The sequence below is a fragment of the Tasmannia lanceolata genome, unplaced genomic scaffold (genome assembly GCF_043159265.1).
Source record: "Tasmannia lanceolata isolate RefF3 unplaced genomic scaffold, GAP_Taslan_0.1 ptg000037l, whole genome shotgun sequence".
Classification (NCBI taxonomy): domain Eukaryota; kingdom Viridiplantae; phylum Streptophyta; class Magnoliopsida; order Canellales; family Winteraceae; genus Tasmannia; species Tasmannia lanceolata.
The window spans coordinates 12,024,474-12,043,365 of NW_027518714.1; the positions used below are offsets into that span (position 1 = coordinate 12,024,474).

An 18,892-nucleotide genomic window follows, 5' to 3' on the forward strand; every position below is an offset into this window, starting at 1 on the left:
GATAGCCAGGTAGACGTGAGTGGTTTTGTTGACCCTATATTGAGCCCATCACAATTGTTCTGTCTCAATGTGATGATCCTGGACCCTTATCTAGTAGCCTTGAGGTTTTGCCAGGAGAAGTTGAAGACTTTGAATTTTTTTAGATCTTAATCTCACATATGAGATTTGTTCAAGATGGGACCGAGACCATGTGAGTGCATTGCCTAATGGCGATTTACCAGATCAATATTCCTGATTACACACATGAACTGCTGTGACCGAATGTTGATCACCTCTAAGCCCCTGTTTGTATTGGATTTTGAGAACAGATTGCGAGTCCATAACTGATTGTTGGACTCAAATTTACATTTAATCTTTAGTCCAATATGCAGTTTTGGACTCATAATCTGTTTGCAAAATCCAAAACAAACTGGGCCTAGTCATAAATTTGAGTCCAATAAATAGTTTTGGACTCACAATCGGTCTTCAAAATCCAAAACAAACAAGGTCTAAGAATTTTTTTCAATCGGCTCGTACAACTCATTCGGAGTAGTACAATTTACCTATAGAAGTAAGCTATGGTTTAGTCTTAGATCCCCTATTGGGACGTTTCTGAGCTTTGGTTTAATTAGGCATTTGTTGAACTATACAGTGCTAACAATTATCTGTGTAATCTTTGGGTTGACATGCATGTGGGGATTGAACTCATCGTGGCCACCAATCAAATTGTGATATCTCATGTGATGTGATAAAGGCTCTAGAGCTGATGAAACGCACTAGGCCAGGCCCTTCAGACCCATCCCATATTAGGCGGGGTTCCACTAGTCCCATATCTAGCCAGGCCCCATTTATGACCGTAACACCTTTGATAGGATTGAAAGAAAAGCAGAGTTGTGTGCATGGTCATGCACTTTCCATGTGTTATGCAGATGTGTCCGTGCAAACCTGCAAAACATGCACATACCTAGGATTGGCTAAACCTACTTGCATAGTACCCTACGCATAGGAAGCTTATCCAAGGATAAAATAAACATGAGCTTGCTATCCACATGGTGAATAACCCCACAATAATAGAATCCTTTGATGAGCTGCTATTGGGATTGGATATACCCAGCTTGGATAATTTTATCTCGAATTGGGACTACCTTGGTGGTACATTAAGGGTGCGTGCGTTTGGATTGCTGGAATTAGGCGCTCAAATCAGGGAAATGATATTTTCACCCCCTTTTCTTACTTGACCACGCCTCTTCTAGTATATTTAGGACTACTATTTTTACGCTAGAAGGGGTGTGGCTCAAGGACGAAAGGGGGTGAATATATCACTTCCCTTGAATAAGGATCTGATTATAATTCTGCCTGACTCCGATGTCTGATTCTGCCCCCCTCCTCCTCCTCCTCCTCCTCCTCCTCCTCGTAAACATGACGTGTGGGTATAAATATCGTGTTCACGATATAAATATGCATGTTTAAGACTAGGGAGATGATATTGTCACTCCCCCTGCATTACGCATGCACCTCACTTATTATGTGATTTGACGTCACATCAAATCAGGTTATAAGGGGGGCGCATGCGTAATGCAGGGGGAGCGAAAATATCATCTCCCTTAAGACTATCAAGGACATTTAACAATAAAACTAGCAAAAGATAGTAATATGATAAAGGCTGTGAAAATAATCCTTCCCAAGCTCCACGTGACTATTTTCACAACCTCGTTGCCTTCATTTGATGAGTAATTCTGCTAGAAGAAAAGGTCAGTCTGGGTGCTCAATCCAACTGAATTGCTGGAGCAATTTTTTTTTTTTCGGTGAATTTGCACCCCATCTATAGCCAAGGCAAAGAAGTAGAGACCATCTGCTTCACCCATCAGTTTCTCAATCTCAAGTTCGTGCTTATGATAATGGTTAGAACATGAGAATATGCAGTGGGAAAATTGTAAAATTCTACTTTCCCTCAGCACCTACGTTTACGACAACAAACTGGTCCTCTCCAAAACAGCTTTTACACTGTTCATGCTTGGATTTGGGTCCACCAGTGACCAATGGTACAAGATTTCAAAAGCTGCAACAAAGCCCAACATCTTTCAACATTATTACTTAAGATATGATCTTGAAACAATAAACCGGCTGAACAGGACATTAAGATACATGCATATGATTATCAGATTAGCATAAGATTTTGATAAATTAACTCACCAGCTGCAATAAGGGGTCTAGAAGGGTATACATGGTGCAATGCTGCCAATTGAAATACAGTTCGAGAGTCATTTGCCTTTCCGACGCTTCTGCATTCCAGTGCAATTGGAGCAATACCACTTTCCTTTGGGTTGTTCTTTCAAACCAACACAGCCATAGTGGAACCACTCTATTTTGCACTGTCGAAAGGTAGAATCGGCCTAAATCAGAAAAAGCTTTTCACTAGCAGAAGTTCGAAGAATTCAGGAAAGCAATACGCACATCTGGGTTATCACAAGCAACCATCTCGCCGTAGCTCACTTGGTTGCAGAAACAGTATGTGGGTTCATTTGGATCCACTGGCAAATCCAAATCCATGCTTGGTGGATCTGCTGCTACTCGTGACCTGCTTACAAATAGAGGAGTCAAACTGTCAATCAATGCAATACAGAGTATCACCCAGACAAGAAACAAAGTCATTGACAACCTTTGAACAAAGCCCAGAATCATCAAACAGATAGGAAACTCAAATTATCAGTTGTTGCAACAAGCAATAAGAATGCATTAAATTTAAATGCATGTGATGCAAAGCCATATTATAAACTCAAGGATAACATCCAGCTGTTGGTTATCAAATCATGCGTACAATGCAGAGTAGAGGGCATGATTGAAGCAAAATTAAGAAAACCACAGATTTTCTGCCATGAGATCTTTAAGTGACTTTGCAAAAAATAAAACCCTAACCCTAACCCAAAAAAATCGAGAAATCATAACATATTTTGCAGAGAAAATGGTGCTTTGGCTCAAGAAAAAGAAGAAAAAAAATAAAAAATGCGGAGAAAGTATATATATATATATAGGGAAAAGTAAGCGTACTCGGTCGAGTAGATAAGCTTATCTACTCGGTCGGCTAAAAACAATGGGGGCCCACATTTTTTGGGTGATCCAAACCATTCATTTGAAAGGTCCTTACCTAGATAGGGTGTCCACAAAAAATCAGCCCCATAGGATCATCCTAACCCATCCAACAATGGAGGGAAAATTGGCAGTTTTGTGGACAAATTGTGTCTATCCATTTTTCCCTCCACATTTGAATAGGTTATGATGATCTGATTTTTTGTGGGCACCCTATGTAGGTAAGGGCCTTTCAAATGAATGGATCACCCAAACAATGTGGGCCCCCACTGTTTTTAACCCGACCAAGTAGGAACACTTTTCCGATATATATATATATATATATATATATATATAGAGAGAGAGAGAGAGAGAGGAAACTGTTGGTGAGCTTAAGCGCACCAAACTTATGGTGCGCTTAAGCTCCCCAATCACATGGGTCCCACATTTTGGGGAGTGATCCAAACCATTCATTTGCAAGGCCTTATCATAGATAGGGGGTGTACCAAAAATCAGCTCCATAGGATCATCCTAACCCCTCCATTTGTGGAGGACAAAGATGGGGCAGATTTGTGTCTGTCCATTTTTGTCCTCCACAAATGGAGGGGTTAGGATGATCCTATGGAGCTGATTTTTGGTACACCCCCCATCTATGTAAGGGACTTTCAAATGAATGCTTTGGATCATCCTAACAAAGTGGGCCCCCATGTGATTGGGCGCTTAAGCTCACCATAAGTTTGGTGCGCTTAAGCGCACCAACAGTTTCCTCATATATATATATATATATGAGAACGGTTTCTACACACATGTGTAGATAAGTTATCTACACACTAGCTTAAAATACAGTGGAGGCCCACATTGTTTGGGTGATCCAAACCACTCATTTGATTGGCCCTCAGATAGATAGGGTGCCCACAAAAAATCAGCTCCATAAAATCGTCATAACCCTTCGAACTGTGGAGGCAAAAAATGGACAAATTTGTGAAGGTTTATACACATCCATTTTACCTCCACAAATCATAGGGTTGGGATGATCCTATGGAGCTGATTTTTTATGGACACCCTATCTATGTGAGGGCCAATCAAATGAATGGTTTGGATCACCCAAACAATATGCCCTCCACTGCATTTTAAGCTAGTGTGTAGATACCTTGTCTACACATGTGTGTAGAAACCCTCTCTCTCTCTCTCTCTCTCTCTCTCTCTATATATATATATATATATATATATATATATATATATGAGAAAAGAGAAGGTACTCCCAGGATTGGGGCCACATTGTTTGGGTGTTCCAAAGCATTCATTTGATGGGCCCTCACATAGATAGGGCGTGCCCAAAAAATCAGCTCGATAGGATCATCCTAACCCTATGAACTGTGGAGGCAAAAAAGGACGTGTATAAACCTGCACAAATCTGTCTATTTTTTGCCTCCACAGTTCATAGGGTTAGGATGATCCTATCGAGCTGATTTTTTGGGCACACCCTATCTATGTGAGGGCCCATCAAATGAATGCTTTGGATCACCCAAACAATGAGGCCCCAACTGTTATTTTAAGGTAGGGAGTAGATAAGTTATCTACTCCAGGGAGTACCTTCTCTTTTCTCATATATATATATATATATATATATATATATGAGGAAAAGGATTGTACGCTCGACCGTACCTAAAGTTAGGTACGGTAGAGTGCCAAATCACATGGGTCCCCCATTTTTGGTGGGCATCTAAACCATTCATTTGCAAGGCCCCATCATAGATAGGGTGCATACCAAAAATCAGCACCATTGAATCATCCTAACCCCTCCAAAACTGGAGGCCAAAATGGGCAGATTTGTGGACAAACACTGTCTGTCCATTTTGGCCTCCACAAATGGATGGGTTAGGATGATCCTATGGAGCTGATTTTTGGTATGCACCCTATCTATGATGGGGCCTTGCAAATGAATGGTTTAGATGCTCACCAAAAATGTGGGACCCATGTGATTTGGCACTCTACCGTACCTAACTTTAGGTACGGTCGAGCGTACAATCTTATTCCTCTATATATATATATATATATATATATATATATAGAGAGAGAGAGAGAGAGAGAGCCACATACCACCGGGGATGAGAGAGAGAGAGAGAGCCACATACCACCGGGGATGAGAGGTCACCGGCGAGGAAGGACGAGAGAGGAGAGTCTGGACGAGGTTTGTTTTCGCAAAAAGCCACCCAATAAAGTCTCGAGAGAGAAAAACCCCCTTTTCTGTTTCTCATTGACGGAAATGAGTTTGCGCAAATTCGAGGAAACCACAATTTCCACGTAATTTTTTCCTAATTCCACGTCATTTAAAATAGTTTCTTTGGAAAGCAACAAAACATCATTTTTTGGAGTTTCGAAAAAAAGGGGGTAGTTTCCTTTGCTTTCCTCAATGGAGAAAGCAAGTGAACACAGCCATAGTGAATAAATTAGATTTCCGGTCAAGCTTGAATTTATAAAGACTCTAAATTGAAATTCGAACTTTGATTCGAGTGCTGGTGAATTCATAATTCTTTGTGGCTCCCTGCCTCATGACTAACTGGCTATGGATAGAAGTTTATGAGAGAGAAATAATTGTCTCGGTTTTAAGTGATTATTTCGTCACTCTATTCAGATTTTTTTTCAAAACTTTTGACTCAATTAAGTACTCGACCAAGTCATAACCAGCACTCATCAAGTTAGGGTTGTTTGAACTTTGAAGTTTTTGAACGAATGCTATCAACTTTGATAGAAATAGAAGTATCATACTGCCTCTATCATATGTTAACACAGATGTAGTGGTCCAAAGTCCTAACCGACACAGTCAACAATGAAAGCCGATATAGTTCTATACACATGGCACAATGCTATATCGGTGCCTGATTGTTCCCACAAAAGGACTTCTTGAACTTCATATATTTGCTTATTGCCCTTCCATCAGGAAGAGACTGAGATGGTTGTTCAAACTTCTGATAAAGCTCGTAATAATGATGGGAAAATAATGCAGTCAAAATGTGAATGCATGCACACATAGCAACCAAGAAGAAAGTTCGCATATAATCAATTCCTTACGACTGCGCCCTCTAGTCACAAGTTTCCCTTTCAATCAGACCATGTGACTCGACTTCAACTTCTTTTCTAAGTTCCAATTCACCATGAATGACATCCTACCAGGATGCCATTCCACCAATTCTCATGCTTCTTATCCTAGTATGGAGTCAATTTCTTCATGGCACGCAATGCTGTGGTCCAAAGGTAGAGACCACACTAGAAAGGAGAAGAGATCCACTGTGGAATACTGACTAAATGCTCATAAATTGATCATCATGATGAACGTTGGATAAATCAGTGCATCAATGAGGCAATTTCAGTAGGCCCAAAGGTCCTACAAGCTCCTCCCGCAATCCCTCCAGGTCCATTGAAGGTTTACGGTCTAAAGAAGCATATGAAACATCCTGAAATCTACTGTACTGGAAGCAGACCTCATGTTAATGTCAGCACAGAACCCACCTGTGGACAGTTAGCGACCAAATCTGAAAAACATTGCCCTTCCTATTTATTGAGGATTTAGGGGAATTTCATTGGATTTTATGAGTAGCCTTAGAAAGTCTGCAGCAAGACCTGTTTACAGGAATGTATTTCCAGTTTTAAAGAGGTTACGTCACAGTTTTGTGTACAGTAATATTTCTTTGGATTAGCAAGTTTGGTTTTGTTGGAAATAAGAAACACAGAATCCTGGATTCCCTCAAAATCGTAGATGGAAGACGAGCGAAGAAGGAGACCAACGGTCGTTTTATGATTTCTCACCCTCCTTTCCGTCAGCAAGAGAGTAGATCATCCCATGTTTCCAGGTTCTAGAAATCTTAGGATGGGGGAGAGATTTCTAAAACCTGGATTTCTTACTTAAAACCAAGATTCTAAAGAGAAGCGAAACGGAGAGTCTCCTTCTTCTCTTGTCTCCCACCCAGGATTTTGAGGAAATCCAAGATTCTAATATCCGCGTATCCAAACGGCCCCTAAGAATCTTAACATTTTGTTAGCAATAAGAGGTCTAGGTTAGGGATAAGTTTAGTCCTCCCTATGTAAAATGTATAGATGGTTTCTTCATTAGAAGGAACAACATAGTTTTGGCTCGAGACTATATTTTCTTCTGTTGTTTTTTTTTCCTTCCTGCTGCACAAGCAGGTATAAAACTGTTCTAGTTGACTTGGTTATCACTCTGAGAAATTTCAGCAGGGGATTTCTTTTCCCTATTAAAGTTGCATCACTCCATGTAAGAAAACAACCCAAAACAGAATGCTTTCAAGTTTCAACACAAGAGAGGAAAAAACTGTACTCTGAAAGCTAAGTATACTGATAAGAAAGGGTTTTCTTAAAGCAAGTAATATCTAGGAAAGAAGCATACTTCTTGCGTCCTCCTTTGCTACTTTCACTGCCTCTTGTAGGTTTGATGCTGCTATCAAGATTTGGAGCGGCACCTTCGAGATCCTTGTCTGTTACAACCCAAAAGATTTTGACACATCCCACACAAATAAGTGGCATGATATCCAAAAAAATCAAGGCATGACTGTTTCTATAATAGTAGAAGCATCCAATAGAAAGATCAGAAAGCAATTTCACAACAATTTGCATGCAGCTAGGTGGAAAATAAAGAAATCTGATGAGTAGAGAAGTACCTCGCCGAACCTCTTCATCAGATCTCCTCATATAATTATCGAGCTGCTGAATGTGTGCATCCACCTGCACCACAATTGTACATCTAAATCAGTTAGTAGCAATAGAACAGTCAGCCATTCGAAAAAAACAACAACAGAACAGAACAGTCAATGCACTCAAATTTTGTTTTTGGGAAGGGACGGAATTTGTTGAAGAAATAAGTGCCCTGATACAAGATTTGCTTTGGAGCTGAAGAGCAATAGGTATCGGTTCTCTCGGTCTAACTTTATGGCATCTTACTCCTGTTTCTGTTGTATGGATTATTTGGATGGAGAGGAATTCTCGTATCTTTGTAGACGAATGCACCATTCTAAATTGTCTGGCAAGGAAAATTAGATTCACAGTGGCTTCTTGGGCTCTTCAACATCAATCTTTCTCAGGCTACTTGGTGGACATAATCATAAGCAATTGGGACACAATTTTGAGGGGCAGCACTTACAAAAGTAAAGGGAGTAGCGAGATGGAAAACCTCCTAGGAACGTCATCAAACTCAATGTTGACGGTTGCTCCCTTGGCAACCCAGGCTTGGCAGGTATTGGAGACATTTTTAGGAACAATTCGGGCGGCATCATCCACTCTTCTGCTCTTCTGCAGGCCCTATTGGCTTCACGGATTCCACTGAAGCAGAGGCCCGCGCACTACATCAAGGTTTGACTATCTTCATAAACCAGATGGAGGGCATTTGGAAGTTGGAAGCGACTCTTCTAACATTGTGAAATCAACGATGGTCCATGGAGACTTGGCAATATCATTGATGAGATTAAAGATATGCATTTGTATGGAGGTTTCTCGTTTTTCCCTTCTTTTTTTTAAATGGCGATTTCTCTTTTTCCCTTTTTTCCTAGAAGTGCCAATGATTTGGCGGATCGCCTAGCCAAATTGGGTGCTTCTAGTAACTCTTTCTTTGAAGGTAACCCTCATTTTTACTAAATGAATTTAATAGTGATATCTATTTCAAAAGAAAAAAATAAGAAAAGAAAAAAGAAGTGCCCTGATATCTATTGGACTGAAACTAGAAAAGAAATTTAGGATAACTCGGTGCAGATCTTCATTGGAAGTGAAAGCAGAAGACTTTTGGTTGGATAAAAGCAGATAGAGTTGTGGTGAGATGGATCTCGATACCCACCAACTCATTGCAGCTTAACTTTGAGGAGAACTCTCAAAGAGATCTGCATCCCACCAGTGTAAGGGATGTTTGGAAATACTGAAATAGAGATGTGACAAAAGTTGAATCTCAATGTTTTCCCACCTTGTAATGTACATCATCTCCAGCTTCAGTATGCAACCAACAAAGAATAAGTACAGCATTCCAATTAATAATTCATCGTTCAATCAGTATAAAGTTAAAAGATAGTAACATGGAGTTGTACCAGATCATACGCACTAACGGCCATGGCAACTTTTTCATCAGAAATCCTAATGCAGTGCTTTTGTTCATCAAGGGCCTCATCTGAAAATCTGATAAGCGAAGTATCCGGAGTGATGTTACCAGACTGAACTCCCTGCTTAAGGTCTTCTATTTCTTGTTCACATCGTTGTTCATTTTGTCGCTGAACAGCTGTTTATATAGACAAAAAAAAAACAGCCAGTGAATGTTTTGCATGCTTGACATAAGTTTTAAAATTTAATTTGGTTCTTTAGAATTTATCAGTCATTTATACAACATGAAGGACTTTAAGTGCCAGAAAAATTAAATCCATTACCAAGAAAAACAAACTCAAGGAAACATATAAGAAAACTAAAGAACCATGTTCCCAACATGCAAATTTGCTTTCTCAGAGTTTTGGTTAGCTAGGTGATCAGCCACTCCATTCCTTTCGTGGTGCGCGATCATGCCACCTAGCAGGTTTTGGCTTTCTTAAAAAAAAGTGAAAAAAATCCCAGAAGGGGGAGTCCTACAGCCAATTTAGAAAATCATATTAAGGCAAAACCTTTCATTTCAAAATAAATAATGGGTACTTAAAAGAATGAAATATAAACAGCATGAAGACCCATCTAAGCGATTATCTTAAGCCCAAATAGCATATTCAATGGTTTCAGTTGGATAAGTTGGGGAGGAAGATTCTGTTGAGATTTGCAGATGTTGGAAGAGACTCATGATTGTGCGCCCTCCTATTGGTCTCTTTAAACCATATTCATTGGGAAACCTACTCCCCTTTGTTACTTCTCGGTAAACCTAGAATTTTCTATAGTTAATATTTTTTTTTAATGACATGAAAAATTTATTAAAAGGAAAGGGAAAACAAGCAATGACTGAAAGGGTCAAAAGGATCAAAAGGGCGGCCAGTGCACGAGGCTCCCGCCATTGCGAGGTCTGGGGAGGGCTAGATGTACACAGCCTTACCCCTGCTTTGCAGAGAGGCTGTTTCCGTGACTCGAACCCGTGACCACCGGGTCACACAATGGAGCAACCTTACCGTTGCACCAAGGCTCTCCCTCTTCAAAAGGATCAAAAGAAAGCAAGAAAAAAGAACAAGGAAAAATATGAGTGTTGATGGAGCATGATCGCCTTTCATCGATTACACAACCTTCCTAACTTCCTCTATAGAAAAAGGCTGCTCAAGACCAATGCATTACAATCCAAGGAATCAAACTCAATAGCCTCAGGTCTGAGGTGATGCATTTCAAAGAAAAAATAGACTTGTAGAATCGAAGATCTGGCTGGAAATGGCTTTAGGGTAATCAATGCGAACACCATCCACAACCAAGCTATGATTGCAATTAAATCTACATGAGTACATCTAGCACCAGCAACGCTATGGAAGAAAGCCTTGTTCTTGTCCCCCTCACTCAACTACTTTGTTCTAGCTAGCTAATAACTAGGAATATTAGAATTTCAAATATGTCCACATGTAGAGGTCGAAGGAGAATAATAAGCCATTTATTTACATAGCACAAAGCTCCACAAGTTTGGTGTGTCTTCTTCTAAGCCTTCTTGGTTGTAGTGGGTCAAATATTTCCCTTGTACTCTTTGGATTGTCATGTGGGCCTTTTGAGGTGAGTAATCACATTTTGTGGAGAATCCACAATCATGCTATTGTGTGTGTGTGTTTTTTTGTGGGAGCTTTTGGAGGGGTGGGGGTTGTTACATTTCAAATCCCACTTATAATTGGAGGGCGTATTGAATGTGGGCCAAGAGAAAGGAGAACCTAATGCAAGTGCATCTCACAAATCTGACGGATCGTTGATCAAGCCCGAAATAATGCCAGATCTTGTTTTTTAGAGGTCAATCATCCTCAAATCGAAAGATATCAGACGACGTCCAGAACAACAGCCCACGTTGATTACAATGCTTAAGCTTCTTTCATTTATTAAAGTTTCTTCTTTTTTCTTTTATTTGTTGGAAAATTTCTCTTTTCCTGTTGGTCGATAAAAGTTCTAGTTTTAGTTTAATTAGGATTTTTAGGATAGATAGAGAGTTGTTTTTGTGTTTGAGTTCTAGTTGAGGTAGGAAAGTAGATTGAGTTAGATTAGGATTTCTATGCAAAAGCCTATAAATATGACCACATTGTAACTATTTTACACAAGTATTTGGATGAATAAAATTTTATTTTAGCCCCTTCGAATTGTCCCGCCGGAAAAACAAGCCACCTGTTGCTTGTTGTTGCCTTTCCACGAAAGCCACCTGCTGCTTACCTGTTGCCGCCGAAGTCCATCGATGTTGCCGGCGAAAGTGTCTTGCAAGGTAAGCACATGATCATCCCTGCGTTAACCGCAAATACCTAATCCATCTTCCTTATCCTTCAACTGAATCCATCTTATAACTACTCAACAACATTCTAACCTCTAAAGTATCCTTTTCTTGCAATGTTTCACCAAAGAATTTCATTAGTTTCTAATAGGGGTGCAACTTGGGTTGGGTCGGGTTCAGCTTTTGGTTAAAAATGAATTGGAATCAACCCAAACCCGAACCGATTTTAAGGTAAAAGCTCAACCCGAATTCCCCAAAAGGCAAAAAACGACCCGAGTTGCACCCCTAGTTTTTCTAAGTGCCATTTAAGTAACTATTTCCATCCTTTCAAGATCCATTTTGCAACTTTTCCACAACCCCTTTTCCTTGTTTTCCTTCCCTTCTCTTTCCAATTTCCTAATCAATTAGTATCTGAGCTTCCGCTGTCGCTATCCACCCCTACGTCAGAACCCAATACAGATTGCGGGCATGAAGAAGAAACACCAGTTTGTAGAGGCTAACATCCACTATTGAAGAATTTGTTGGCGAAGGTGTAACCATTGATCATGTGAGTCTTAAGGCCAATGAAATATCGTATTAACTACCTATTGGTGTCAATAGATTAGAGTTATGAATAGGCTAATCTATAACCCTTGTGTCATGTGTGTCTTAGTTTCTTCTTCATCAATCATCATTTATCTGAAAGAAGTAAAACATAAATGAACAAACAGACCCAAAAGTTTTCAACTTTTAGATAATGTATCTCTTCCACCATGTAATAGTATGCAGCTTAGCATTCCCAGTTTCAGAAATCAAAATTTCCATTTATAAGGCCATGTAGAAGCAAATCAATCACCACAAAAATAACGTAAATCAATGATCAAAAGAGATGATGAGTTCCATAATTCTTTTGGATGTAAAATCATACCTTGCAAACTTTTATCTAAATCGCGCATCACCGAATAGTAACGCTGCAGCGTGGATGGTAATAATTCTAGACCTGAACAAAGAACAACAATTTAGTGTGGCATGAAATTAATATCATCACTCTAAACATCATCCAATTTCAAGAAATATAATAAATAAACAAGAAAATTCGATAGATATGAGAAACCTAGGTCAATGAGGTGGAAAAAGATTTTCCGGAGTAAATACGAATGATATAACAGAAAAATGTCATCAAAATCCCAGAAATTTCTTTCAATTCACTACAATTTTTCCATATCTGCAGACCTTTTTTCCTCACAATTTCAGGAATAGAAGATCAAAATGAGAAGATAATTGCATATAGAAGTGAGCATTTTTGCAAGGGGAAGGTAGAGATGAAAAAAGAAACTAGGTTTTTTTTATTTTATTAGGAGCTTACTTGCTTGAAAATCTTCGAGAAACGGCATTGATGAAAGTGGGAAATCGTTCGTAGCCCGATTACAACACTGGTTGGTTCTTTTCCGTTTGGATGGGAGATGCAGAGAGAAAGAAATCGAACCCTAGAGGTAGAGAGAGAGAGAGAGAGTTAAATCAAAACACAAATAATAAGACTGTTATTGATTAGAAAGATGAGGGTATTACTGTCATGAAAAATCAGTTGTCAAAGTAACGAACGATGGGAGAGGCTGTCAGGGACATGCTTGGGTCTTCTTAGGAAGACAAATTTATTTTTCAAAGCTGAACCCCGTAGTAAGTATATGATAATAGTGAGACTCGTATCTCCTTTCAATTTACAACATACAATGCTTTTCCTGTTTATTTGAAATCTTATACCATGGTCACCTTGTAAAAAGCTAATGCGCGGGTAGTGGAACCACTACACGCTAGCTACTGCTGCATAATGCCCAAGAAATCGGATCAACTGAGGAGCTGGAGCACCCAAGGTTGAATATCGAATGTGTGTGGCATTGAGGTGAGGAGAACATTAGTTAGGTTGAGTCTCCTTTCGGAACTACTTCTTTGCTTTTACTTTTTTTTTTTTTTTTTACTATAGCTGTAAAAGTTCATTTCGAGTTGGAGCAGATGAAGCCTTCTTCTATCTCTCTTCTCGGTCCAATTTGGCTCTTTATCTTGAGCTCCTTGTTCTTGGCCTTAGTATGCGGTACTTCGACCACTAAGCCTCGCTTATGCACCAAGAAAGATCTTCGATAGGAAAGCTTGGTGACTGGTCCCCCCCCCCCAATCACTTGGGAATGTTCGAATACGAGAATCCTTTGTGGGCCGATACATCACTTTCCTTTTTTGAAGGAGTTCATCACTACGGCGACTATGAGACAACATGTTTGCAGTGTCTCCTAAGAGCGTCTCCTCTTAGCTTTCAGTTGAAAAAGAAAAATTAGTTACATTTGATGACATGAATCCAACCATAAGCCCTTTTGCAGCTCTTTATTCAAGGGCTCCCTTGTGTCTATCATTTGCTAGGGAACACCATAAGCCCTTTTGCAGCTCTTTATTCAAGGGCTCCCTTGTGTCTATCATTTGCTAGGGAACGCTGCAGAAGGCATTTTGCAGGCCGGCTGTTGTACGAGAAATCAGACACCTAAGCTTAATTTTCAACAGATTTCATCCGAGGTGGCTCATGCAACGGTCAGCCCATGAAATACCTAATGCGATGGTCCCTAGCAAATCCCTAAGGCTTGTGATCATCCTATGGAAATGATTTTTTGGGCACAATCTATTTATGTGTTGTGGCCCATCACATTGACGGTTTGGATCATCCTATAGTGTGGTCCGTACAATACCTTTTGAAAAATGCAGGACTATAAGGGCTTGCAACATACAAAATCTCCTCTTTTGACATGAGCATAGCCTACTCCCAATTGATAGACGGATAAGCATGGTTAAGTATTCTCAACAAGTAATATACGGACCACTTCAAAGGATGATCTAGACCATTTATCTGTTGGGCCACAACGTAAATAGGTTGTGTCCAAAAATCATTTCCGGATGATCTTAACCCTCCAATCTATAGAGGTACTCCACATTTTTTGGACACAACCTATTTACGTTGTGGCCCGACCAATGAACAGTTTGGATCAGACTATGAAGTGGGCAATACAATTCTTTTAGAAAATACTCAGACTATATGGCCACGGACCATATAAAATCTTATTTTCCTAAGTTTGACATCAAAAAGCGTTAAAGTCTGCCCACAAATCATGTTAAAAGTGGGGTGTATCATCCTACAGAGGGGGCGAAAAAATCATCTCCCAAATCAATGGCTTAAAAACATCCTTAGGATGCCATTTTCATCAAGCTCATCGGATGAGAGGGGGACCAAGGATGATAATTTGTGATGGCCTACAATGTTCATTAGACAGGATCTGATTTTCAAAGGAGAGTTTAAGGGTGATTTCGGAATATATCTAAAAGCCAGGGAGCATTTCTTAAGTCAAGGGCAGTTTCTAGTATCTTTTAACAATTTGCCCATTTTGAATTTCAAAAATACGACCGTTGCGGAAACCAGAAACCGCTATAAAAAGCTCCCTTGTGTGCCAACGGTCATATCGTTTTTCTTGTTGTTGTTGTTGTGTGTGTGAGAGAGAGAGAGAGAGAGAGAGAGAGAGAGAGAGAGAGAGAGAATGGACGCATACGAGAAGTTAGAGAAGGTAGGAGAAGGAACTTATGGGAAAGTCTACAGAGCAAAGGAGAAAGCTACAGGGAAGATCGTTGCCCTCAAGAAGACACGCCTTCATGAGGACGATGAAGGAGTTCCGCCAACAACCCTTCGAGAGGTCTCTCTCTTGAGAATGCTCTCCATAGATCCCCACATTGTCAGGTCAAATTTTCTTTTATCTTTTTGGGCTTCTTTTCCCATTTCCTTTCTCTAGTTTTGTTTCGATTCCGTCTTATATTTCTGGGTGTCTCATTTATATGGGTAGGGTTCTTTCTGTTTGATTTAATCTCTGTTTCAAATGGGTTTTCACTCTCTAACATTTCTGGACTGTGCATTTAGTTTTAATTTTTAGGGTTTTTTTAATTTGTGTGGTAGTATTCCTTTCTGTTTGATTTGATGTCTATTTGAATGATCTATTGATCCTTTTTTTCGAAATGCTTTACGTTCTAAGCGAGAGGGTTTCAGGGTTTCATTTCTAATTTTAGGGTTCCTATGTTTCTTTATATGCGTAGGGTTCCTTTCTGTTTGATTTGATTTTTTTTAATGTGTTTATAGGTTCAATCCACCAAAAAAGAAGATATCTGGGGAATTTGTAGTTTATTGTTTTGATTAAATCATCTTTTCTAGGATGTTTTGTTTATATGGATAGTGCTTTTGTCTATTTGATTTGATAGATATCCCAATGAATCTTGTTTCTTTTTGTTTCTTGAACTGCATTTTGTTCAGTTCATTGGATTAGGTCTTGTTTGTTCCAATTTACTTCTTTGTTCAGTGGGTTTGATGAGGTTTTAGGTAGATTTAAAGCTACATCCATGAATAGAAACGTTCCATCCATCGTAGGTGTCCTTTAATGTGTCTGATACCTGATTCTTCTTGAACGATCTTATGCAGATTATTAGATCTCAAACAAGGCCAGAATAAAGAAGGGAAGACAGTTCTGTATCTGGTTTTTGAATACATGGATACTGATCTTAGGAAATATATCAGAAGCTTTCGCCAAAGTGGACAGATGCTTCCTGCTAAAACTGTCAAGGTAGGCATTTACTGATTCTGCCCTGCCCTTCACCAACTCATGTTTCGAATGTGTCAAATCACGACACAAAAGTGATATTCAAGCTAACCATGAATCTACAAAAATTGGATTCCTGAACTGAGATCCAACCGTCTAATCAATAAGCTATCGATCAGGAGGGACCTGAATCCAGGTGTTATTGGACATAATATAATGCAATTATTTCGAAATGTTTTTGCCGAGACGAAACGAAATTGATAGCTTAGGTTCTACTCTACCAGTATTCTTTATTAGCTAAAATGATATTCATAGAAGTTGTGTTCTCTTAAACAGAGTTTGATGTATCAACTATGCAAGGGTGTTGCATTCTGCCATGGGCATGGTGTGCTGCACAGGTAGTTCAGTTCCACAGAATCATTTTAAGTTATTGTGTTGAGCTTTCTCATAATCTTCATCTTATGGCTCTTTCCACAACACAGGGATCTGAAGCCTCACAACCTTCTAATGGATCGAAAGACGATGATGCTTAAAATAGCAGATCTCGGACTAAGTCGAGCATTTACCGTTCCACTCAAGAAGTATACTCATGAGGTACAGATTTAATGTTTGAAACAAAAATTTCGCAGCGCTGCAAAATTTCTTATCCAGTTAAACTTTGTTCCAGATCCTGACACTATGGTATAGAGCTCCTGAAGTACTTCTGGGAGCTACCCATTACTCAACGCCAGTAGATATGTGGTCTGTTGGTTGTATATTTGGTATGAGAACTTCCCTTCTTCAATTCAAAAATACCAAGAATCTGTTGCCTACTTACAGTTTAAACCGGTCTTCTCTTGGGAGTTTCTTAGTTTAAAAGAGAATCTAAATTTATTTATTTATTTCTGCTAAATTGCAGCTGAACTGGTTACAACTCAAGCACTCTTCCCAGGAGACTCTGAATTGCAACAACTCCTCCATATCTTCAGGTTCACTCTAGATTCTGCATACAGATACTCAATTTTCCTGTTATGTTTAACCTTCTGTTCTACTGATAATGTAATATGGCTAATTATTCAGGTTATTGGGCACTCCAAACGAAAAGGTGTGGCCAGGAGTGAGTGAATTAAAAGATTGGCATGAGTACCCACAATGGAGCCCACAGAGTCTGTCATCAGTTGTTCCCGGCCTCGATGCCGATGGCCTGGATCTGCTTTCAGTGAGTTTCAGTCTGCATGAAATGTTATGATTGAAACGATGTGTATCACTGTATCATCATCTAAACAACGTAAAAGATGATAAAATCTACAAGAGAATGTGGCCAGGAGTGAGTGAATTAAAAGATTGGCATGAGTACCCACAATGGAGCCCACAGAGTCTGTCATCAGTTGTTCCCGGCCTCGATGCCGATGGCCTGGATCTGCTTTCAGTGAGTTTCAGTCTGCATGAAATGTTATGATTGAAACGATGTGTATCACTGTATCATCATCTAAACAACGTAAAAGATGATAAAATCTACAAGAGAAATAAATTATAGGAATGTTTTAAATCAGCAATATTAGAACATCAAGACAGAAAGAGGTATGCCACCCAAAAAAAAAAAGAATTAGTCGGAATTTTCAGAACCTAGTTATATTGTTGAAAACAATACTACAAATTATTAACATCTGATTTTTTTCTGTCTTCCAATATCAATATAGGTTGATTGTTTTGCTCCTGAATTTTCCACAAAGGAAAAAGAATTCTGAGAGTTGTTTCATGGATCTCAAAGACGGTCGTTGGGTTCTCCCAATAACTACTAAGTTGGGTACACACCACCTTGGCATTTAGGTGGTGTACCGAACTTAGTTAGACACTATTATAAATCATTTTCATCTCCTAACATATATCATTTAAACTTAGCTATACACTATTATAAAACATTATTGTCCCTAGCATAAATCATTAACATCCCTTACTTTTTAACTTTGATTGTCTCTAAACATGTTATGGCAGCTATACTTGTTGATATCTATCAAATTCATAAGTCATAACGAATATGTAGAATTTTATTTCTACTGAAAATTCAATATACACTTGTGGGTTGGGTTTGGCAACAAGTAACAACTGGTTTATAACTAATTACTGGTAGCTATTTATATATAGATATAAACTACTCAAAATTCTTAGCAATGTGTATAATTTTTTTTGTACTGAAAATCCACTAGTTACTAATTTGTTGGGTTTGGTCACAACAGGTGGGTATAACTAATTTACTTGTAGGAGTCTTCATAAACACAATACGTCTTAACAAAGAACAAATTCATTATCATACAATATATGTCGCTGTGTCTATAAGACCTCCCTGTGTCTTCTCTTCATTAAAATATTTCCTTGAGTCAACTGATTTTCTTTATTTTCAATTATATGTGTGACCTGTGAATATGATTATTTATGTTTGCAGAAAATGTTGAAGTACCAGCCTTTGGAGCGGATCTCTGCAAAGAAAGCCATGGAGCACCCGTACTTTGATGAACTGAATAAAGCATATCTCTGAAACAATGACTAATTTTCATTTGCTACTTCCTCTGAAGTGCTTCCCTCAAGCAATTTGGTTACATTTTGTGATTGATGTCTTTGGATGCTGTATAACATTTTGTGATTGATGACGACCTTGACAACATTTTCGATTTTAAGTAATCACGACCTAAGTTTCTGATGATGTTTCACTTGCTATATCCTCAAATTGAAGCAAATGTCATGTTGTCTAGCATTTTGATATACGTGGATAATAATAATAGACCATGCAATTTAGAAGAACATCATGCACTGCATTTGAGCCACCTTCTCTGGGGATTCACAATCTAGTGAAAATTCCCCAAGGAGCTTC

General features: G+C 39.0%; 2 protein-coding genes across 3 annotated transcripts; one reads left to right on the forward strand and one right to left on the reverse strand.

Moving 5' to 3' along the window:
- Positions 1-1,615: 1,615 nt before the first annotated feature.
- ING1 (RING/FYVE/PHD zinc finger superfamily protein) lies at positions 1,616-12,947 on the reverse strand. Of its 2 annotated transcripts, none has more exons than XM_077373578.1 (8): positions 12,798-12,947; positions 12,360-12,431; positions 9,132-9,319; positions 7,722-7,785; positions 7,451-7,538; positions 2,434-2,557; positions 2,173-2,351; positions 1,616-2,038 (listed from the first exon to the last, which is right to left on the reverse strand). In XM_077373578.1, exons 1-7 carry the CDS (start codon positions 12,823-12,825, stop codon positions 2,241-2,243), a joined length of 675 nt encoding a protein of 224 aa, XP_077229693.1. In that variant the 5' UTR covers positions 12,826-12,947; the 3' UTR covers positions 1,616-2,038; positions 2,173-2,240. The 2 variants fall into 2 exon arrangements, with proteins under 2 accessions (XP_077229693.1, XP_077229694.1); XM_077373579.1 differs by lacking the exon at positions 12,798-12,947 and adding an exon at positions 9,465-9,656.
- Positions 12,948-14,937: 1,990 nt separating this feature from the next.
- Positions 14,938-18,724, forward strand: LOC143860683 (cell division control protein 2 homolog D). The gene is made up of 8 exons (XM_077371457.1): positions 14,938-15,197; positions 15,927-16,068; positions 16,381-16,442; positions 16,527-16,638; positions 16,712-16,805; positions 16,943-17,012; positions 17,104-17,242; positions 18,467-18,724. The coding sequence occupies exons 1-8, from the start codon at positions 15,001-15,003 to the stop codon at positions 18,557-18,559; spliced, it is 909 nt and encodes a 302-aa protein (XP_077227572.1). The 5' UTR covers positions 14,938-15,000; the 3' UTR covers positions 18,560-18,724.
- The last annotated feature ends 168 nt before the right edge of the window (positions 18,725-18,892 follow it).